Source organism: Falco peregrinus, chromosome 2 (genome assembly GCF_023634155.1).
Source record: "Falco peregrinus isolate bFalPer1 chromosome 2, bFalPer1.pri, whole genome shotgun sequence".
Lineage (NCBI taxonomy): Eukaryota > Metazoa > Chordata > Aves > Falconiformes > Falconidae > Falco > Falco peregrinus.
The window spans coordinates 87,073,272-87,097,158 of NC_073722.1; the positions used below are offsets into that span (position 1 = coordinate 87,073,272).

Genomic DNA, 23,887 nt, shown 5'->3' on the forward strand with positions numbered 1-23,887 from the left:
TTTGTAAGTTTTTACTAACATAATAACAATGCTACAAACACCAGAGTGCATAAATTTATACACTATTCACATGACTCATCCTTGTCTAGATATTAAAAATTTACCCTGATATTAATACATTCCAGTTAGAGAACTGTGGAGAGCTATAAATGTATTGGTGTAATATGATTTTTATGTAGGGACAAGATCTTAAAAGATGGATTTGGTATTGCAGAACATCAGGATACTGCATTCGCAGAGCACATCTCTGGGAAGATGTAGACCCAGGGTGCCTTAGCCTGGGAACATCATCTCATGAATGGCAACACATCAGAATAACCGGCTAGTTCAGACTGACTCACCCTGATAGTTGACAGTTAAGCTCAGATCTGTCTGCACAAACTTGAGTAGACTGGCTCATGTACAGAGCTCCCAGTCTCAAATGGAGGCTACCCAGCTGCAATCACATGATGCAACGTGGCAGTGCTATCCCCACTTGCTGTGCATAGCACAGAGCTAAAGCTTTCCCAGTAAATCCATCCCTGGCATAACAACAAATGGCATTCCCTTCTTCTAATAATCCTGGCCAAAGACTGGTTTTTAAAAGCCTAAACAAAGGGAGACAGGAGAGCTAGCACGTTATCATAAACCCCACAGATCATGTGAAACACTCAGTGGAAGAAAATTCTTTTGAGCTTGCATTTTCAGAATAGCAGGAGGGCTTTTCTTTTATGTGAATTTGCTGTTTTCCACTGTCAAATTAGTTTGTCTTGCTGAGAAACATGTGAAACAGGAATTTTGAGAAAGGAAGCACCAGTCGTATGAATCGGGAAACTGCCTGGAGATATCTAAAATAGGAAACAGCTAAAAGAGAAGAAAAGTGGCCAGCAAAATTGTACTCTAAATTTGAACAGATAAGCAGTTAGGTTATTTTGTGTTTACTAAGCATCTTAAACGGTTACCATGTAGACTGAAAAAAGCTTCCTGCTTTCAAAGACTTTTAAATTCCTCAAATTCCTCATTGATGCTTAGTTAAATATACCATATTTCTGTCTTTTCTCCCCTCACTTTTTTTGTAATTCAAATGTTGAAGCACTTGGATGGTCAAGAACTTGTGTTATTTGAAGCTGCATCTGTTTCTGTTGGGCTTTTTCCCTCACTTGCAATCAATTAGTTGTTTAGGACAAACTATGAACAGAAGATTCTCTGTAAAAGAAGGAAGGAATAAAATGGCATAGATTAAATTCTGAAAAACAATGAGTTCTACTCTCAGAAAATGGGGGGGGGGGGGGCAAACAAAGGGGGAAATAGCAACAAAGCTGAAATGTTAAACCATTTCTGTTAGTTTCTGAACCTATGCACAAATGTTTCCAGCAGAGGAAACACAGTTAGCTGAAGGATGTATTCTTTGTAACAAGATGTCTTTTTGTGGCACCTAGCATATATTAGAATGGTTTATTTTCTTTTATAATTACATTTTTAAAGGGAGTTTAAATTATGACCTGATTTATAGTAATTCTGGGATGTGTGTACTTTTCTTAGTTTAATCAATGTAGTTGTTTTAGATATATTTACAGACCTCACATAAAAAATCATTAGTTAATGGGATATATTTGTCCCATCTTAAGAAAATGTAAACTTTATAGACTTCACATCAATATCTGATCACCACCTCAATCTCATAAGCCAAAATTAGTAATTTTCTTCCTATATCAGTTTTTTAACTCTCCTAAAGATTGATCTATCAAAGCTCTTAAAAGTGGATATAAAAAATGCAGAAAAATACAGCAGAGTTGGGTTGCAAGCAAACAGCTAGAGATTCCTTCATGCCAATGTAAAACAACACCCAACAAAAAGTAACACTAGAAAATTAATTATTGCTAAAGAAGTCAGTTAGGAAGACTCAAACTGAAGTGGAAAAAATACTTTTGTTTACCCAGGATCTGTGTCTTTGAACAAGGGTTGTCACTTGTTTTTTTTTAATACCAGGTATTGGGGGGGGAAAAATGCTTTCACTACAGAAACACAATGCTTCATGTAAATGATTCCTGGTACTAGAATGTATTTGCCACTAAAGCACTTAATGCTTGCTTTTATGAAAAGAAATTAAGATGTAGATTTTATATATGTATATATATGCAAAAAAAAAGTCTATCACTAATTTTTCTGACCAGCTCAATGCTAACCACAAAATAATTAAAATAAGGGAGTAGAAAGCTGTAGGACATGAGCCAAAGACACATTAAAACCCACACCTGATAACCAGAATCTGTCTCTGGTGCCTGAGAAAGAGTTTTGAAGTGCAGTGCAGACACATCTGCTCAGTGCTGACTGCAGCAAATATCAGTGGCTACTCCTCTTATTGATATTGTCACCATGGTCAAAACCTACTCCTCATTGCTGGTATTTACCTCTATTGGTCTCAATGATCAAGCTTGTGAGAATGTGCAAGAACGAGTGGGATGGCGTTACACGACAGCCTGTGGAACTGCACAGTGCTTTATATAGCCAGAGGGCTAGTGACACAGCTTCACACAGTCTGCCACTGGCATAGCAGCAGCTATGGATAGTTCTGGTTCCCAGATGACTTGAGAAGGATGCCAAGGGAAAGCAACTGACCCACTTTCAAGCTAGAAACGAGATAGTATGCACTGATATGCTTAGGAACAGTTGCTACAGCCTCATCACTGCTGTGTAGGCTGTGGTTCACTTGGACTCTGAGCTCTAAAATAATGAAAGCAATCAGTAATGCTAGTAAATGATGTGGCTGTTGCAACAGGCACTTGGCCAAGATCCTATCCTTAGAAGAGTTAGAAGCATTACTCTAAATTCATCAATTCTTTCCTAAAGTGCCACTGTAGGTGCTGTTAAAAGGTAATGTTTTCTATCAACAACTTTGCTACCTTTAAGGTCCTGCTTTATTAGCAAAATACCATAATGCTACATGGACATTTCTTCTCATAAACTTGTTTTGTGTTTGAGGAGGTTTAATTCTACCCTTGATCCAATGTGTCTGAACTAAACGCTGTGTGAAGAGCATATGCTCAACACTGCCTGATTCAATTCAGGATAACAGCTAAAATGAACAGCTAAACCAGCTTTGCATGCATGTATCTGAAAAGCATAAAAGATTAGTATCTGAATATGCTTGAGGTTTCTTTAATTCAAAGGCCTCTCACTATGCACTAGTCATGTCTTTCTACTGCTGCTACAGTAGGCAAGAGTGTTCCTAGTGATTTATTGGTAAGTGCTGCAGGAAGCAACAGAGAGGGGGGTTGCCTTTTTTTTGTAAACAGCAGTGATACTGGACACACTGTCAATCCATATACAAAAGTGATAGTAATTTCTGTTTCATGTATTTTCAATCATTAATGGAGTGGAAAAATTAATCAGACCTACACTGGAGGTGATGGTAGTTCTACAAAACTATTTTTATTTTATTTTCCCGCTATTTTTGATTTCCTGCTACTTCTCGACTGTGGGCCAGATAATTGATGGTTTCTGAAACAAAACGGTTGGATGCTGCCCCCTTGTGAGCCAGGACCTTGCTCCGGAGCCAGCTGAAACATGATTGCCTAAAAATTCTGTCACCAGCTCCTTCTCCCCAAGAAAAACTGGCTGATTGTTTGCCCCAGACTCCGCTACGGTGGTATTTATCGCATACAACACTACATACAGCAGCAGCCAGGGTTGCTACTGTGCTTCAGTAAAGGCCAACAAGCAGCACTTCTGAACAAGAAAGACCTCGTTCCCTGTGGTACTGTTTTGATCAATGCCTACTTTGAGGCATTTTACCTTAGGCTGCCAGAATACATTACATGCATTAATAGCTCTCAGAACTCCCCTCCAAAGTAGGTCAACAGCATCGTCCTTGTTTTATCAATAGCTGGCATGTGGCACAGTGATATGAAATGCCGCCAAAGGCCGTGAAGCAGCGGAGGTGCTTCCAGCTGGTCATCCTGTACGTATATCTGTGCCACCTCAGTTAAACCACGTTAAAGCTGTTTGTGCTGGCCTAGTTCACTGACCTGTGTGGCAGACGTCCAGCTCCGCCATTTTGTTTGAGGAAGGCCTCTTCTCTGAGGCCTGTCCCTAGCGCCTGTTCTCAACGCTGAGTGTATCTTAGCCACGGGAGTTCCGAAGCGATAGCATGCATTGCCTGCAATACTTTTTTGAAACCCGTAGTTTCAGTAGTTTTTTTTACTTTCAGTCTGTGTCCTGCACCTGATGAACGGGCTGTGACAGCCCACCCCGTCACCATCTCTGTTACCGAGGGATGTGTGGTTTCAGAGGGAAAAAACAGAGCTCTGAATATTGGTGAAGGTTCTGGGCAGTCGTCATGTTCCTCTTCTTTCCCAAAAGGCCTTCTCTGAACCTCTTTTCAGCAGCAGCTCGGGGGAAAGCCTGTCAAGCAAAGCGTGAGGGTTTTTTTCCCTTCCAAACCGCTGATTTTAAAGCAAACGCGCTTCTCTAAGGCCAGAGTCGGTGCCTGCCTTCTGAAAAGGCCTCTCGCAGCTTCGCAGCAGCTCCAGAAGCCGGAGCGCAAGACGAGCGCTCCCCCGGGCGGGAAGCGGCCGGCTCTCCTCAGCACCGCGCGTAGGGCCGGTAGGGCGGGCAGCGCGCTCGCGCCCTTCCTGCCCTCGGCGAGCCCGCGCGCCGCCCTCCGCTCAGGCGCTGCGCGGGCACCTCGCGGGGGGCCTGGCTGGGCGCGGGGGCCCTTTGCCGTACAGCATGGCGGCGCTGTGGCAGAGGCGGGAGCGTGTCCTGGGGGTGGCGGGGCTGTGCCGTACTGCACGGGGCCTCTCAGGTACGGGGTGCCTGCTGCGCTCGCGCCTGGCGGGAGCCGCGCCTCCGCCTTTCCCCGCGGGAAGGAAGAGGGCTGCCTTCTCCTGACGCGGCAGGCGCCTGGGGAGGGTCTCCCGAGCCCTGCCTATCACCCGCACGGCGGGGAGAGGCCCGTAGCCGCGCTACTTGAGCGGAGACTGCCTCCCTCCCCTCAGGCGGCTCTTCCCTCCCTCGGCAGCCGAGGCGGGGAGGCCGGCGGGCTACCTGCACCCGTAACGCCTTTTGGAGCCCCCCTGCGCCGGTGCCGCCGTCGGCGCCCGTCTCTGTGTGCTGAGCGAGGCATGGGCCTCAGCTGGCTGCGAAGGGGGAGGCCTCCCGCCCCCTTGCGGAGGGGCTTTCTGGAGGGGTAGCGGGGCAGCCCGAGAGGCAGCCAGACCTTTTCTCTAGGCTTAACTCCAGCGACCGGGGGGAGTATCAGCCACCCGAGTCCAGTTGCCCGCTCTGAACTGCCAAAAAAAGTCCCCCAACCGTACGGTGGCACGGCTGATGCTGCGGACTGTCCTCCCCGCGCCGCTGACAGCTCCCTGAGAGCTGAGATTGACCTGATGCCCTGGCTAAGAAACGAGTTACTGCTCACCTGTGGGCTTCTCCCGCTACTCCAAAGCTGCTCTGGGAGACAGCTGGGCTGAGGGGAGGCCGAGGTGGTGGAAGGGGCTAGCTTCCCTCCGGCCACCCCGCTGCACCCCTGCAAGGCCCGCATTGCCACTGAGGCTTTGCCAGCCTGATATGGTGACCCTGCTGAGAGATCCCTGTGCAGAACTTGCTGCTGTAATGCAGAACAGAAGACCTATGCTGGATCCAAGCTGCAACTGTCTGATCATACAGCAGAAGCTTCATGGGACATTGTGTAAAAATCTATTTCCTCACTTCTTTTGGATTGCTTTATTTTCTGTATTTCATTCACAAAACCAGAGTAGATAGTTTAACAAATTTTGGAGAACACCTTGGGGCACTGAAAAAACACAGTGCTCTAGTAAAGAAAACCCAAATCAGCAATAGTAAATTGTAAAAAACAGTGTACTTTTTGATATTTACCTTTTTACACACCTCTTCCGTTTTCCTTGCCTGTTTCTCTTTTTTTCACGTCCTCTTCACAGGAAAGAATGAGTATGATCTTCTGGTAATCGGTGGAGGCTCTGGAGGCCTTGCTTGTGCAAAAGAAGGTTTGTATGTATAAATAATAAAAGTTTTCATTTAGCTTAAAGCTTTTAAAGAAACAGCATACGTCAGTTCCTGCACATTAATCGTTAACTCTGCTCCATATAGTTAATCTGTGAATTAATTCACACCCTTGGGTGGGGTGAGCTTGTTTGGCTTTCCTATTAACCTGTTAAAAAAATGTTTCTTCTTTTGTTATGGGAAAATCTAATAAATTTTTATTTCACTGTTATTGTAAAATACTCTGAGTGCCTCCATACAGACTGTATTTTAAAAATTATAATGTTTCTTATTTATGTGTTGAAACAGCAGTCCCTTCAGACTGTTTCCAAGAGCTGTTTAACTGCTGTAGAGAACCTTGCCCCTTTGTAACTCAATGTAATGTGCTCAACAGTCCATAAGATTCTTAAACATCTCATCTGGGGTCAAATTGCATTTTTAGGGTTGGTGGAAGCTGCAGGCTCTAGTCTGGGTTATTAAGTATCTTCTGGAGAATCTGCTGACTACGTAGGCAACCTGGGTCCCTATCTTGAGTTAAGACAGTAGATACCACCAGCTATCATCTCCTGTACATCTGTACCTGTGCTACTAAAAATGTTTAAGCTTGTGTGTTTCTCCCTTCTTTAAATACCTTGTCTTGCTTTTTGTTTAAAGCTGCTCGGTTTGGAAGGAAAGTAGCTGTTTTGGATTATGTAGAACCTTCTCCACAAGGTATGGAAGAGAAATACTAGGATAATGTTTGGACATGTGTGTAAAATGGTTGCCTGGGTCAGCAGATTGCTTCAGGCAGTGAAGTGGCCAAAGCCACACTACCTACTTTGCTTGTAGTAAAAGTCCTTAAGCCCAGCTTGCTGTACTGCTCATTCCTTCCCATGTCCCAGCTCTGACAGTTCCTGCACATTAATGTTGTTAGCAGTGTTTGAATGCCACCATTTGCAGTAGACTTTGAACTTAAATATGTGAGAATATTGTCTCTGTCAAAATGTCATTTACAATTTCTAAAAACCATGAATCATATCATGTTGAGGCTTTTCATGTATAATATGTAAAATAAGATCTGCAAATGCAAATAAGCAAATGTGATTATGTAGTAACTGGATCTTCAGAGCTCTGAGAAATATCTTGAGATGGTTTGAATTTTAGAAGAATAATATAGAGATGTTTTTTATTAAAAAAATGACCATAAGCAGAGTTAGAAACTGATCTGTAGGAGAGAGTAAACTCCATGTTGTTTCAGGACTTTTAAACTAATTGCGTGAACAACCTAATACTCTTAAGTAATCCAATTGCATTAAGTTATGCTAACCTGATGCATTTACTTTTGTTTTCTTTTTTTTTTTTTTTTTCTCCCAAGGAACCAAATGGGGACTTGGTGGAACTTGTGTGAATGTTGGCTGCATTCCTAAAAAGCTTATGCATCAAGCAGCCCTTTTAAGGAGTGCCCTTAAAGATGCCCAGCACTATGGCTGGAATATAGCCCAACCTGTTCATCATACATGGTAAAGATTATTGCCCATATCCACTCCTATGTGCTGCAAATACATAACAACCTTTCCCAGTTGGTGTTTATTTAGGGACAGTTAGGGAAGTTAATTTTGTGTGAAGCTTTTTAGACTGCTCCTTGTTTAAAACACAGAACTGTACTTACTGGTTTATCAAGGCAGGTACAGTGTTGACTCAGACTTGGTAATTTACTTTCATAGCAAAAACTAATGTAGAACACTCCTAATTTCTAGCAATTGCCTGTATCTTTGAGTTGCATAGTCTGAATTTGTGATGCCGTGACTTCATTTTCAGTTTCTTGTTTTGCGATAGGTCTGTGATGGCACAAGCTGTTCAGAATTATGTGAAATCCTTGAACTGGGGACACAGAGTGCAACTACAAGACAAGTAAATAAGTTTTTTAATTTCATCTTTCTTCCCATAGTCAAGGAGCTGCTCCTCTCCTTGTAGAATTGCTGAATTTCCTTTAGAGTTTCTCATTAGAGCTAATATTCTGAGTTTGCAAGTCCTTTCTGCTCAGGACTTTAAGTACCCTTGCCAATGTAAGTGATTTCCCCCCACCTCTTTCCCCCTTTTCTGGGAAGTAGTAGTTGAAAGTGACCATATGTGAAAGCTTTCTAACACCGTAGTGATCAGGGAATGCCCTCTTTAATCTGGAGAGGATTTGCATTAATATGAAGTAGTCAGGGTTTCTCAAGGTAATTTCAAGCTTGTCTACCAAAATTTATATGCCATACAGGCCCACAGATAACACTATGCTAGCAGCTGGCTTTTTTTGCTTTCAGTGCTGAAATGGTTCTGAGTTTTTCAGCATGCAGTTCATTTTATAGAGAAATTAAATTAACAGATAATTTGACAGGTTCTAGTCTTGTGACTCCTACCGAGTCACTTTTGAATGCTTTTAAATGAGATCATTCTCATAAAATTCTTACATAAATCATGCTCTCAAATAAGATCTATAAGTAATCTTATAGAAAGTAACAGTAATGCTATGCTAGTGGAAAATGTGTCATTTGAAGAGGTCAATAACCTGATCCCAAAGCATATTACAAGGTTAGGTACTCTGATGTATAGAGGAATTAGCTATGACACAAGAATTAAGTGACTTAAATTATGTGACAGAGTGGCAAACCAACCTGTGAAATGAAATGCTTTCTTCCTTTTACTTTTCTATGCCTTTTTAGCACTTCGGATATGGAAAAAGTAATTGATTGTATTTAATTCCTATTCTTTGTTAAGCGTGCATCACGTTGCTGTTTTCTTTTAAACAGGAAGGTGAAATATTTCAACATGAAAGGAAGATTTTCTGATCCGTATACAGTCCGTGGTTTAACAAAAGCAGGTAAAGAGGTGAGCTGCTGGGCTGATCTCTTCAATGTCATTCACTTCAAACATTTCAGGTCTTCATGTGTTGATTTTTCAGGTCGACTGAGAGCTAGATTGTACTGTTGCATTGTGCTTTAGGTATTCATTATCATTTTGGTAAGGAAGTTTTGCATTTTCCACAGAGAAGATGTTTATGAACTTGGACTGTTGCCTGCTAAGTCCCTAGCCTGTAACCTGTCAGTTAAATGCCATTGCTTTCTCTCTGCAGATACAAGAGCTGAGACAAAAGATATTTTTTTTTTCTGTCAGAGTCATACTGCTTTGGTAGACACTTACAAAGATGTAAAGAGGGCCAACATCTCCTTGTTGCTCTGAGCATTAAATCAGTCTGAGATGTTTTCCTCCTTCAGATGAATTGTAAGGGTGATTAGCTCTCTAATATAAGATTGTATGTGGGAGGCAATTATACTGAATGCACAGCTTCAAGCAACTGGGTCACGTAACAGAATGGTGGTCTTTTCTGCATATTTAACAAGACACTGAACATGCATTTTTAACACCTCTTTGAGGGAATCAAATAATGTTACTGGTTAATACCAGCTTGAGACAACAAAAGTTTTTTGGGATAGATTTTGGCCTAGCATTTTCTGAAAACATGCTACTTTTGAGGTAGATTAACTTTGGACTTTGAAGATAGAATTCATTTGCTGTGATTTCTGTGTGTTTTGTCCTAAGCAAAAATTGATTTTAAAAAGCCGTTGTTCATGCACAACTGTTGCTTCCAAGTAGTCATCAGGATCTTGTCCAGTACAGGAGCAATTTCATTAAAACAAAAAATGGTAGAGAATGTGTGGGAGAAAATTCTGCATGTATTAGTTTATTTTAGCTCCATCCTTTTTTTAATGCATTGCTGATTATTATATCATATAAATAGCAGATGGTAGTGCCAACTTTCTCATTTATCACTTATTTGTACATAGATAAAATCTAAAGACAGATAAAATTATTTCAAATGCTTGATTTTGATTTTGTGTTTTTATTTGTAGACTATTGTTACTGCAGAAAATATTGTCATTGCTACTGGAGGAAGACCAAAATATCCTACACAGGTAAGTTACACTTGCCATCTAAGAACGGCTTTACTAATTTTGTTGCAGATAATGAAGAACATTTGGGGGATAAATAATATAAAATAACACATGAGAGATTTTTGTACTTGTGTTGTGTGAAAAATTGTCCTTTATATAAAGCACAGGCTTTTCAGAAATACATTTCCACAGAAAATATTTTTTATCAATTTAGTATGTTGATGTTGCTAAGAGCTGTAGGATAATTAAAGTTGAAAGGGATCTCTAGCAGTCATCTAGTTCAACCTTCTGCTCAAGGAGGTTGGGGTCAGTTATTGAGTCAGCTGTGAGGTCAGACTGTGTTGCTCAGGGCTTTTTGCAGTCAGAGTTTGAAAATCTCCAAAGACAAAGGCTGGATAACATATTTGGGAAACCCTAGATATATTCCACTTGACCTACTGGCTATACTTCAGCTAATACAGCCCAGGTTACTACTAGGGTTTTTTTGCTGCCTGGACTTGCATTGTAGATTCAAGATCTTACCTGTGTGATCATAGGTTGCAGGCGCACTGGAGTACGGAATTACAAGTGATGATCTATTCTGGTTAAAAGAATCTCCTGGAAAAACGTAAGTTTACCTTACCATGGCTTTAACAGATGCTGGCATTTTCTTTATGGCAAGGTGAAAAATGTTCAAAACTGCCTTTTATATACCAGATTTTCTGTCCTTCTGTTTTCCTTCTGAGAATTTGTTTTGCTGTGCATCAGCATCACACTACCAGCCTTCATTAGTAATTAACAGATTAGACACGCACAGCCCTTAAGAAATTTCCTTCTAAAATAAAATTAAATACAAATTTTCACCATCTTTGCTGTAGCCATTATACGTGGAAGTCACGAGAGGGCAGCATAAACTTAAACAAAGTCTGTACTGTTCCTATTCTTTGCTACTGAGGTATGTGAAATTGCTCTTCAGTTATGAAAGAAACTCCAACATAAAATTATGTTCTTTTAAGTGGTGGAAGTTCTGATAACAAAAGAAAATATGATGAGACAGTTGGGTTACTTTTGCCTTTTCTTATGTGTTGGGAGCTATTGTTGAACTGAAATACGAAAAAATTGGTTTTAATGGAAATACTAAAATGCCATAGTCTGTCTTTTTTACAGCACAGAGTACAGTAAAATTCTGAGTCAGTATTGCACTACAGAGAAATGTCCTGATGGAAATAATTGTGATAGGAAATGCAGATATGCTAGCATGAAAGTCAGATAATACTAGGCTTTTTTTCTTTTCTCTATGAAGCAAATCTAGAAAAAGTAAAGTATATATAAGAAAAGAGGCTTGAAGCTGTAATACTAGTGTTTTGAAAGAAAACAGTGCTGCCATTCATGTCTGTGACTTTCTAATATAAAAAAATGCACTGTGTTAAGCTAAACATCAAATAGATAAACAAGGCTGCTTGGTACAGTTTAAAAAGGAAAGTAAATTTGCTGTTGTTTGTACTATATCAGTCACCTCCTGAATTTTGAGAGCATGATTTATGTGAGGAAATTTAAAAAAAACCCCAAAAAACCCAAAAACCAAACACAAAACCCCAAAACCAACAAACCCCCCCCACAAAAACTAAACAGAAGATTTATCCCTGTAAGATGTTTCTGTGAAAATGTGGCTTTTGTCCAGTTGCTGGTAATGCAAGTTGTAACAGTGTAATGTGGGAGTCTAGTGTTTATATGTTGCATTCCTGAGATTTAGTCAAAATAAGCCTGCAGGGGCTACAGTAGCATTTCTGTGCTTTATCAGGCTGTGTCCTAGCAAATGAGCTAGGGAGTTGTTAAAGGTTTGTTTCTGTCAGATTTGTTTCTATTTTAAATGTTCCCAAGGTTCAGTTTAACACCTTTTGTTTCTAGTCTGAGCTGTGTTGTACTTATTCTTTCTTTCCTCCCTCTCCAAATGTACATATCTCAGCTACAAATTACATGCCTGGGGGTTATAGAACTGTCAGTCCCACAGTTATTCATATAAAATAAAAAAAAATTAAAGAGCAAACCATTAACCAACTTAAAAGTCCCTTAGATATACAAACATTGTGAAGAAATTCTTGCTACTGACATGAAGGGGTTTGGCAGAGTGCATTAGAAAAGATGCCTTGAAATATATTCAGAATGAGTGAGAGATTGAGCAGGTGTGAATGAAGTTAGGTTCTGCTTTCTGAACTTTTCTGTTAGACACTGACAATACCCAGGAACCCTCTACCTTGTAGAAGAAATTGTGAATAATGTAGTGCTGATGCGATGAATAACTGCCAGCTGGCATCTATTTTTCATCTAATGAAAAAGAACGGCAAGCATATGCCTAAATTACAGATATTCTCATTGTATTCCCTGTGAATGTCCAGCAGATATTTCTTTACCGGCAGTGTGTGGCTTTTTGCAGCACGTAGCAGGAGATACATGCTAAAAAATGGGGTGATCATCCATTCACAGATAAACCAGATGCCCTAATGCTGCAAAAATTTATTTCTCTCTATGTTAAATTGTTTGCCAAACATAAAACCCAGACTAGCAGATTTTTATCTCTTTAGCTCAACCTGTTCTCTGTACGCCTTCAGAAGTTGTATGTTTTTATTATAGGATGGATAGATGTTATCTAGGGTCTTTTGTGAGAAAACATGTGTTGTACTGACTCTGCAATCCCTGGGGCTTAAAGAGCAGCAGCCCCCATGTCTGCACTTTTCAGAAGTTTAAAAGCATCTCATTTAGAACTAGGAGGTGGTGCAGATTGGTTTAGGGTAAGGTATAGGCCATAAGACAGCATTTAATTTTTGCTCTGCTTTCTTAGCATAAGATACACTGTGTATGAAGAGTTTTCCAAGTATTGGACTTGTTTCTGTCTTGCAGTGTTGGGGAAAAAAACTTTCCTAGGGATATGTGACTAGTCAGTGGCAGGGCCAAGAGAAGCCAAATTTGCTGTCTACAGAGCTTCATTATGCCTCTAACATTTGTTTTTAGTTGCCACACATGTTCACATATATTTTAATTTTCTAAGGCTTTTTATGTCCTATGAAAACATTTCTGTCTTTGTAAGCATGTATACTGATAGTTTTTCTGGTAACAGGGTGGATCATTGCTTTGTAAATTTTAGTTAAAATTGATGAATGATACCTCTTTATAAAGAGAGACTGCAGTGCCTGCACCGCTTTGTGTTAGCCTTCCGTTTGTGTGTGTTTTTCCATGGATTTAAGAGTCTATGGTACTGTGGTCTGGAATCAAGCAAAATGTAGAAGACAAAACAGAACAATGGGATTGAGCACACCCTCAGTATGTTTGCAGATAACACCAAATTGGGCAGGAGTGTTGACCTACTTGAGGGCAGAAGGCTCTGCAGAGGGATCTGGACAGGCTGGACTGATGGGCTGAGGCCAGTTGTATGAGGTTCAACAAGGCTGAGTGCACTTGGGTCACAACAGCCCCACACAAGGCTACGGGCTTGGGGAAGAGTGGCCAGAAAGCTGCCTGGTGGGAAAGGACCTGGGGGTGCTGGTCAACAGCTGGCTGAATATGAGCCAGCAGTGTGCTCAGGTGGCCAAGGAGGCCAACAGCATCCTGGCTTTTATCCAAAATAGTGTGGCCAGCAGGACTGGGGCAGTGATTGTCCCCCTGTACTCAGCACTGGTGAGGCCACACCTCAAATCCTGGCTTCAGTTTTGGGTCCCTCACTTCAAGAAGGATGTCAAGGTGCTGGAGTGTGTCCAGAGAAGGACAATAGAGCTGGGGAAGGGTCTGGAGCACAAATCTGATGGGGAGCGGCTGAGGGAGCCGAGGGTGTTTAGCCTGGAGAGGTTTAAGCTCAAGGGGACCTTATCAGTCTCTACAACTACCTGAAAGGAGGTTGTAGCAAGGTGGGTGTCAGTCTCTTCTCCCAGGTAACAAGTGATAGGACAAGAGGAAACGGCCTCAAGTTGCACCAGGGCAGGTTTAGGGTGCGTATTAGGAGAAATGACTTCACTGCAAGGGTTGTTAAGCACTGGAACAGGCTGCCCAGGGAAGTGGTTGAGTCCCTATCCCTGGAGGTGTTTAAGAGATGTGTAGATGTGGCACTTAGGGACGTGGTTTAGCAGTGCACTTGGCAGTGCTGAGTTAACAGTTGGACTCGATGATCTTAAAGGTCTTTTCCAACCTAAACAAATCAATAATTCTATGAATTTCAAACATGCTTAACTTCTGTTTGTGTTATGTTTTCTTAAAAACAATTTCAAAATGTATTTAGTAATTAAGATACCTCTAGAAATGTTAAGATAATGAGTTCTGACAAGACTGCTGCATGTCTGTGTGTTTATATGTTGTCTCCTGTCTCAGAGGCAATGGTGCTGAGACACCCTGTAGAGATGAGGCATCAGTAGTAATAGGCACAGGGGGAGACATCTGTCAGTGTCTAGTCCAGATATTTCCAACCAAGGTATGTCATAGAACACAACTGAAATACTTGTGATGCCTCTTAACCTTGCTAGTTTCTCTGAGTTTTTCATGGCTTTCTTCACTTTAACTTTCAGGGTATGTGTTTATATGTCTCTTTACAATATAAAAACAATTCCTTATGTCTTATAGGCCTGTTCTTTTTTAATCTGTTAATATAATAAACCCACATGTTATAGTGTTTGTCTTCGTTGGAGTTGGCAGGCCATGCTCTTTCTTCCAATCTAACAACATCAGATCCGCTCCTCAAACCTGTAATTTTGTAACTCTACATACTTTAGAAAATATTTTTTTTAGTTGTGCAGAAATATGCACAAGCTCATTCTGCTGCTTTATTCTTTTTTTCTTTTTGTGTAACAGGTTGGTTGTTGGAGCGAGCTGTATCCTTTGAAAAAGCTGTGATGATTTATGATTATAAGCAGCATAGTTGTCATTCCTATGAAAGCTCAGTTTTCAGAATTCCTTTGCTCATGCCCTGTAGTTGAGTTGGTAATAGAATAGTAACAGTTTTCTATGCAGTAGCATCATGGGAATTAAGGTCAGTTGAGGATAAATTCTCAGGATTTGAAAAGCAATGTTTTCTATGAGGAAAATATTCTAAGCAAACTAAAGATGTCTGCGTGAGAAGAAATTGATACCTCTAGGTAAAAAGCCCACTTGTATACTACCCTTTTATATTGCATTTATCTGAAATTATTGTTTATATTTCCTTAACTCATGCTTCACAAGATGTTTCACTTGAATGTGCTGGTTTTCTAACGGGCATTGGGTTGGACACAACAGTCATGATGAGAAGTATCCCACTTCGTGGGTTTGATCAGGCAAGTACAGAATATTTTATATCTCCTTATATATCAAATACATTAGGAGACAAAAATATACTTTTTAAAGTGTTGTTGGCTTCTCCAAACATTTCCTAGTATGTGCTTTCTAAAGAGAAACTAAATAAATATTACCTAGTTTTCCTATCTCATCTCTTGATACTGTACTCAGAAAAGCAAATCTTTTTTTTTTTTCCTCCTGCTTAATTGAAAACAAGATGGAAAAGTTTGGGAAGCATGGGAGAGATTTATGCCGCTGCTAAAAACATTAAACAATCTCTTTAAAATAATCCTGAATTTCTAGGAGTTACAGATAATGATTTTTAAAATAAATTATTGGACTTAACATGAAGTAGTACAGTGTGGAGTTCATTATGAAGAATGTAAATAAATCAGTAAGCTGAAAGTTTGTAATGACACAGGAATTGGCAATCTTGACCTTATCACTTTCAAAGCAATGATGGTTATAACTAGGTAAAAAAAATAATACAGTGATTTCAGTGGAACTATCAACCCTAAGATGGAGAAAATTAAATGCAAAAACTTTCAGGCAGGAAAATTTAAAGAGAAAAAACGTTTCAAAATCGGGAAAGATTTTGAGGAGTTTTATTTAAAAGTATAAGTGGTCCTGACTCTGCTGACAAAATAGAAAACCGTTTGGGCCAGTAATTCATTCCTGTGTAAACAGACTAAAAGCAATTGGAAATAACAATGAGAAAAGGCAACAACAACAAAGGTTTTATACAGGATTTGTGTAAAAAAGTATAACTGCTTAAAGAAGCAACAGAAGGTAGTATAGCAACTTTGGGTTAAAGACAAGTTACTGGATCCAGTAAAAAGGCATTGCTTGGATGTGATTTTGTAGCTTCTGTTCTACAGGTTAGATGATCTCTTTGAGGGCCTGGTAGTCCTTTTGGTTCATAGATCTTTAGAGAGGGTACGTTAAAGGTGATTATGAATCTTCTGCCCCTGCAAGATTTGATGCTAACACTACTTTGAAGGAAAAGTTTCTGTAATGCTCTTAAAACAGCGAGAGAGTTCTGGGTTTTCACTCAGTGAACTTTTCCTTTGAAGTTTCCAACAAATTTTTTCTCAGGCAAATAACTTGGGAAAATGTTAGCCTCAGGAATGAAGCCTGTCATGTTAATTACTTGAAAAGAGTGTTTTCAGATTGGGAATGAATGCACATTAACTTAATTATTCTTGGGATTGTGAATTAGGATTTTTTTTTTTTAGTGCTTAATTGCAATAGTGCAAAACACTTCCAGGCCAAAGTTGATGAAAGGGTGATAGAACCATGGGTTTGTTTTTGAGAACTGCTTTGCACATACAGTGTGTAGGAAAATTATTTTCATGTGTAATAGCACAGTTTTTGAGGAGGGAGTGGTGCTGTTAGGAGCAGCAGTGACAAGTACCACTGCAGGTAGTGACAGCTCCTGGTGTGTGCCAGCCACTCCCACTTTGAAGTGGCTTCCTTAAGACTAGTGGTATGTGTACCAGAGTTTGCAAACGTTGTAGAAGAATGTGTCTTGGAATTTGCAGTCATCATTGAAGAAATCTACACCTGTAACAGCATGAGATCTGAGCAAGCAGGGAATAGTATTAAATGTGTGTGTGGCACTTCATAAAACACAGTAGGGCTTTCTCTGAGAACTTGATCCGTTGTAGGCATGAAGAGCAGAATAGATATTTCAGAGTTAAGAAATTATTAATAGAGATAAAATAATCAGTCTGTAGCCACACTGAGTCTGATGGAAACTGGTTAGTGAGCTATCATGTTTCTGAAGAGGTATAACCCTGCTGTTGCTTTCATATTAGTTAGTAAAAAGTTTGAAAATACAGTTTTGTAAGCTGTGAGCTTGCATGTAGTTGTTCTGTGTTAGTGGTTTTGTGATAATATACTTTAAGTTATAAACATATTCTTTGACGAAAGGCAACCTGAATTACTGCAGTCAAGAGCAATGACATTTTCGGATAAACCTATCAATGTGACACTTTGCTACTTGACTGTGGTGTGACATTTTTTCAAACAGGCTCTTAGGACAAAAGCATTATTTCCCTTTTGTAGTAGAACTTTCCAGAAACTTTAGTCATTTATAGTCATTGCAGAGAAATGAAAGATGTCATGGCAAAGGGAAATATTTTTTCTTCCTTAGCTTTATGAAAGTATTTAATTCTCATCAAGCTGCCAGAAAATGGTAATTATGGTACTGTTAAATTGAATATATTCTGGCTGCTGTTATTGTGTAAGCAACAAATTATTTAAAAGCAACAGTTTTATTCATATACTGTTGTACTTTTTTGAAAAGAATTTGAATATTCAGATGTAGATGCCTATTGGAATGGAGTTGCAGGTCATACTGGCTCAATAAATTGTCATGTGTTGACAATGCATAGTAACTGACAAAGAACATTTGAAATGCACAGGGTATTTACTGGATTTTCAAGAAGACAGTTGAAGGAGGGTTTTACATTTAAAAGGTCATATATCTAAGAATAAACATTTTTTTTCCCCCCTACTCAACAGCAAATGGCATCTTTAGTAACGGAGCACATGGAATCTTATGGCACAAAATTTCTAAAGAGATGTTTCCCGACAAAAGTTGAAAAATTGGAGAGCAATAGATTGCAAGTCACCTGGAAAAATACTGACCTGGGCACAGAAGAAACAGATTCCTTTGACACGGTCATGTGGGCAGTAGGTAAACTTGATTATCTTAACAATTATTTGCAGTGCTTTCCATTCTGGAAATGAAGTCCCCTCATGTTGTATGGGGCCAAACAGCTCCCCCCCTTTTTTTATATGAAATATTTTGTGACCTAAACATTGTTATTTTTAAAAATTGTTTTCTTGCATACCTGACTTGTTCACTTACCGTCTAAAAAAACCCAAAAGTTACAATGAATGGAAGAAATCTGTGGTAACAGCTTTCGCGTGAGCTGCAATAAGTGGGAGACCATTTAGTCTTCCTCACATATACTAGAGGGTGAGAGCATGAATTCCATCAACCTCTGTGGTGCAAATAGTGTTTTCTAAGTCCATACTCTTGACTTACTCACGAAGCTATTCACTACCAGTTCTTATGTATCCAGTTCAAGCAGCTGCCATTTCTTCTAGGGATTTTTCTGAACTGTGTTGCTTGTGTTTGTTATTGCAGCCACCATCCAGTTCAGAGAAAAAGAAGTAATTGTCCCCAAAAGTCCAAGCTTGTTGCAGGGAACCTTGAAACTTAAGAGCTTTTTGAAATCTGGTTAGGAACTTTCACGTATCTCAGACCCTTCAGAACTGATATACGATGCCTAAGTCAGAGTATATCATTTAAAAAAAAATAATTTTGTGACAAATGGCTATGAGCATCATCACCAGAAATGGGAATTATGTTTGGGTTTTTGCCTCCTTTGAGTCAAATGCTACTTCTTGTAAGGATTAACACACTAAATGATGTATAGTAAAAGGCTCCAGCCCACAGGAACAAAAATACCCTTTCTGCATTAGCTCCCTAAGCTACTCATTTGTTGCTGTTACAAGTCGATCCTCAGTTCCTATATTGGTTAAGATGGACTGCAAGCCCACCAGAATAGGAGACCTCTTGTCTTTTGTGTTTATAAAGCTTTGGAGTATCTGGAATTCTAGATAAATAATGGATGGCTAAAGCTGGTAGTGATATTTGGCAAGTGGATGATATCTGATGAACAAAGTAAATAAGCTGAAACTTACTGGCCAGGAAACCTGTTTTGTTGCAGAAGAATACTAGCAACTTTAGCAATTCCTTTTAGCTACTCCATTTTTATGCTGTTCTTTTTATCTGACACCACTGTTTTAGAGTAGTGGGGAATATCTTATATTTGTTGATAACAGATGAAGTTAGATTCTTGTGGTCACAGAATAGGTCCATTAGAGGAAATGGGAACAGATCATTTACAGCATTTTGTATTTTGCCCAGTGGGCTAAATCTATTGTCCTGTTGTTCCTTTCCCCTGGTTAAGTCAGCATTGTATTTTCCTAGTACTGCAAACAGAGCAGGTTGTGTGTTTTGACAAACATTTTCTTTTGCTTGTTGAGATTACTGTTGTCTTAGAAGTGCAATAGGTTTCTATAAATTGTGGAAACAGCCTATAATAATGGATTATACTCACCAGAAACAATTAAAGACACTAGAGCTTGCCGAGAGCAAACAGGTCATGCTATCTGGAGATGTGACAATCCTGAAAACCGTAGAATAATGTTCCATGAGGTGGAGTGAAACTGTTTCCAGAAAGTGGGTTTCTAAATGCTGTATTTGATTTTTGTCAAGCTTTCTGGTAAAAGTACAGTGAGGTGGAGTCACACCTGTGAGATGTCAAGTCAACTTGTTTACTTTTGTCTAAGGTGGAAAAAAGAGCTATTAAATTGAAATAATAAGAAAAAAATCTTGATTTAGTGATAATTATAATGGAATAAGGTTGCATAATATACTATTGCCGCTCACTTGTAATGTGACTCCACTCACTGTTTTGATACAGAGGAACTAAGTGTATTATAACTTTTGTCATACATTTGAGTTACAATTCTAATTTAGAAAATGCAAAAGTAATAGTTTGAGGGTTTGGGGGTTTTGTGTTGCCTTTTTTTTTTTTTTTTTTAGTGTTCAAATTGGCACTCCAGCCTTAAGGATGAAACACATTAACAGTTAAAACTGGTTAATTGATGTGCAGTTGATGTGATTCATTGTTTTGCTCTCTATCAACACACCCACATCAGGTGTCTCAGGTAATATAGGCTGGGAAACTTGGTAGTGTTGAGGATTTCCTGTCTGCAGACGTGCCAGTTACAATACTGATTGAAGAAAGTCAGCTTGTAGAGTTAGTTAAAAAGCAGCCGCTATTGTTAGCTAATTGCAGCCTGAATTATAGTAGATTTTTCCTGAATTTTTGTAAGCGCATTGTGGAATTTTAGTAGGATTTTATGAATAATGTTAAAAATATTTACTGACAAGGGACATAGTTTGAGTTTGGTAAGGTACGGTATTCTCTCTTAATGTAGGCCTTTTGCAAAAATTTACATTGTGTTTCTATGAAGAGTTTTGTTTGTCTTTGGGAATGTGTAATTTTCTGCTTGTATGGATAAGCCAATAAAAGCAGGCACAATGATGTCTTTGCTTTTCTGGCAGCTTTTTGAACCAGTCAAAACATTTGAGGTGAAAAAAATTATCTTATTTTGAAACCTTTTAATGTAATTCAAAAGTTTCAATCCAAAGCTTTTGCAGGTAAATGTTATTGGCCCGTGTTACCTTGCTGAGTGACTACGCTGTAATATTCCAGATCAGTGAAACGACTTTCTTGACCTTTATTTGATTCTGTCTGTCTAGTCCTGTAATGTCCTTGTGTCTTTTACTAGTGCTGGCTTCTGCTTTTGTGCAAATTCTCCTCAAATTATAAGCTTTTGAGATTTTTTTTCATTCAATATTGTAATATTATGTAGTATCCCCCCTGCCCTTAAGTACACAAAAAACCCCTGTGTATGTTAGCTGCCTAATGTACCTGAGCAATGGTGAGTGTGTGCATGTACAGACTGAGCATAGGGTCTTCATCCAAAAAAAAGGGTAGAAACTGGCAATTCTATAAACAGATGCAACCACTGAGCTACAGGGCAAAGTTGCAGATCAGGCCTTGTAGAGTGGGTTTGTTTCAGCTATTGGAGAACTGAGACCTGTGGATTGAATGCTGCAGTTGTCACACAGCTAATATATAAAAAGAAATGGTGAGTAGTATTTCCCTTTGAATTTGCAATAGATGGCAGAAGATCACTGCTGTAACTGGAATCTGATTATTCACTAAGTCCTTAGAAAAATTACTAAGTTACTGCATATCTAATGGGGTCTTACTGTGTAGAGGAGCAATGCTGAATTAATGATTAAACCAAGCAGGTGTTTACAAAATATCCCAGAATTAGTCTGACAGAGAAAGTGAGGTATTGCGCTCCGTAAATTGTTGACAGAAAGAGCAACAACCAGCAGCAGATTTTAAGTTTGGCTTTACAAAGAGTTTTCTCCATGATCAGAGCAGTGGAACAACCATTCTCAAGTTCCTTTGCGTTCAAAAGCACTGTGTCTTTGAAATAATAACATTTTTGCTATAAAAAGGGATTACAACTTTAGCTTGATGTAAATCTGAACAGGTATCAGGTGTTGTGCATCATGTGCTATCAAGTATATTGACCTTTGTGTTAGACTGGGTGCTTGGCAGATGTATTTTGTAGTGCAGTAAAATAAGATCCTTGCTGTTCAATATTAAGAAAGGGTTAAGTACATACCTTTTTTAGTAATGATAATTTTCTTCAAGTCTTACAAAGAAATCAGTTTGGATTAACTAAGAAAACAGAAATTTTGTTTAGAGATCTTTGAAGAGCCCCATATGGTAAAATATTGCTGTGGTCTTCTGTGAGCATAGCTCTACCAGCTCCTATATAAAAGGGGATGGGCTCCATATTTGTCTTTGTGAACAAAATCTTGCCATCCAGTTTGTAACCTTTGAAATATTCAGTGAAAAATAATGCATCTTGGTTGATCTCAGACAACTGTTAGTGCTAATGTGATGTAGTTTGCTGAGGCTCTGGGTCTTTGTTCTGAACTTCCCATGTCTCTCATTAATTTAATTCATTACTGTCCTGGTAAGATGTGGTTTCTGCAGTCCTAACGAAAATTACATTCCTGTTACATCGGCCAGTGCTTTTAGGTTGTTTCCCTATCTAGTTTTAGTGACATTGAGTCACACTTTATTCAAGAGGGCTATTTTTAATGTGCTAGTAATTTGTTTGCACTGAAAGAGGCCTGGATGGTACTTTTTCCTTCTTTTATTTAACTCACTCATAAACTTTGAGTGTAACTTTTATTTTACATTATTTATTTTACCAGCTTGTAGCTACAAAGATCACTTTTTCATGTTGAGGAAGAGTTAGATGCTAGGCTATGCCTCTAATCTGCGTGAGAGAATGTTTTGGATTCATGACTGTTTCAGCCCTAAGGTGCTATTTGAGTTGATACATGATGGCTAGCTTTTACCTGAGTGGTGGTATAAATAAATTATAAAAAAAATGCTGGAAAATGCTCCAAAGTAATCTCATGAAACCAAGATCATTACTGCGACACTTTCTCCAGAATACAGGTTCTGTTCACCCATAAGCATCTAGGAGACTAAGCCAATGACCTCACTTGGGAATGGTGGTTGGGTACTAGTTTTTGAGATGTCAGATCCATCCTTCAAGGGTGTACAAGACCTTTGGTTAAAACAAGCTTAATGTGGGAGAATTAATGTAAAGGTGAACTATAGCTTTCTTCTCAGAATATGTTTCTAGCCCACTTTACCTTGTGCAGGACCTTGAGAACAAAGCAAAAACAATTGTTAGAAGTCTGTTCCATGCTGTAAGGTTTTCATATGGTTGCATGTACTTGGAGTTGCTTTTTATTTTTGTTTGGGTAGGACCAAAGTGACATGTCTCCAGATGCAAGTAACGTCAGATGTGCAGTGGATGGTGATGGCCAGCTATTTACTGATTGCACCATAGTTGCCACAAGCTTCCTGCTGAAATGATTGATGTGCGTAACAACTATTACTTGTCAATGTTACAAGAGCGTACAGCTTAGCAGACTTGGCAAAGAACCAGTTACTCCCCTGGCACTAAGGGTCAGATTTTTTTTTTCAGATTGTGGCAAGCATGCTGAAAGTTTATCAGTAATGAATGAAACGTTCAAAATCATCCTTGTAAAATTGGTGCATGCTGCTACCAATGTAGTAAAGGTTCTGAACCTTTTTTTACCTTAGTTAATCTTACTGTAGTGAGTATTTTAATCTGGAAATTAGTTACACTGTATTGGTCTTTATTAGTCATTATCTGCTGGCTATGTTTTAGTGAACACCTTGTGGGTTTTGAGGAGGGATTTGAAGGAGGAAAGGGTAGTGGTCTTGAAACTAAACTGAGGAGTGTGTCAGACACCCAGAGCAAGGTGAGAAAGAGTATCAAGACTAGGAACACAGATGAAATTTTGATTAAGGTCAAACTGGGTAAAGTTTATGAAGTGATGTATCAAAATAGGTGAATATAGGCGAGATATAGGGAAGAACTGGAGAAGACTATTGGGCTTTAGCTTTACTCCAGAAAAAATGTTCTGTCACTCTGCAGTATCCTCACAGCGGCCATCTGCAGTGTCATGCCTGGTAATAAACTGCTCGATTGGCTCTAGTTTGGCTTTTTCAAATGCTGGGGGGCAAACAGACATTCCAGCTTCTGTGATTAAGGAACTGCAGAGGACCCATTATAAAATTCTGTTGTCAGCTGCAACTTTATCACTCTAGGAAGTCTTACTGTATGCAAGAATATGCTATCCCTTGTTTATTGCTGCTACTTACCTGATTATGCCTATTCCTGTGGTTTCTTCTCAATTTAGCTGTTTCAGTCTCCACTGTTGAAGGTGCTGCACCTGAAGGTCACAGCAGCCTGATACTGCCTTCACCTTACTCTTTGTGCAAGTGTGATTACCAGAGCCCATCAGTAGATGATGGGACAGAAATGCCACATCAAAATATAATCAGCATAGCATGTATCTGAAATAGGTGTGTTAACCAGTCTGTGGTCACTTTCCATAGCTAAGTTGGCTGGCAGCCCTGTTAGGAAGCCACGCTGTTAGATTTCGCAAGAAGAGATCAAAAAGCTGATTTTTCTTTTAAAGTTAAAAGCAG

General features: G+C 39.4%; 1 protein-coding gene across 5 annotated transcripts in view; it reads left to right on the top strand.

The window, feature by feature from the left end:
• Positions 1-4,666: 4,666 nt before the first annotated feature.
• The window catches only part of TXNRD2 (thioredoxin reductase 2), a 94,448-nt gene continuing 75,227 nt past the window's right edge, over positions 4,667-23,887 (top strand). For 3 of the 5 annotated variants that reach the window (XM_055797111.1, XM_055797113.1, XM_055797110.1), the window contains exons 1-11: positions 4,667-4,786; positions 5,922-5,987; positions 6,637-6,693; positions 7,337-7,481; positions 7,798-7,872; positions 8,757-8,835; positions 9,858-9,920; positions 10,436-10,506; positions 14,712-14,731; positions 15,081-15,172; positions 17,700-17,874. In XM_055797111.1, coding sequence (XP_055653086.1) covers positions 4,711-4,786; positions 5,922-5,987; positions 6,637-6,693; positions 7,337-7,481; positions 7,798-7,872; positions 8,757-8,835; positions 9,858-9,920; positions 10,436-10,506; positions 14,712-14,731; positions 15,081-15,172; positions 17,700-17,874 — 919 coding nt within the window. In that variant the 5' untranslated portion in view covers positions 4,667-4,710. The remainder of the gene's footprint in view (positions 4,787-5,921; positions 5,988-6,636; positions 6,694-7,336; positions 7,482-7,797; positions 7,873-8,756; positions 8,836-9,857; positions 9,921-10,435; positions 10,507-14,711; positions 14,732-15,080; positions 15,173-17,699; positions 17,875-23,887) is intronic. The other 2 variants (XM_055797114.1, XM_055797115.1) reach the window with 1 other exon arrangement.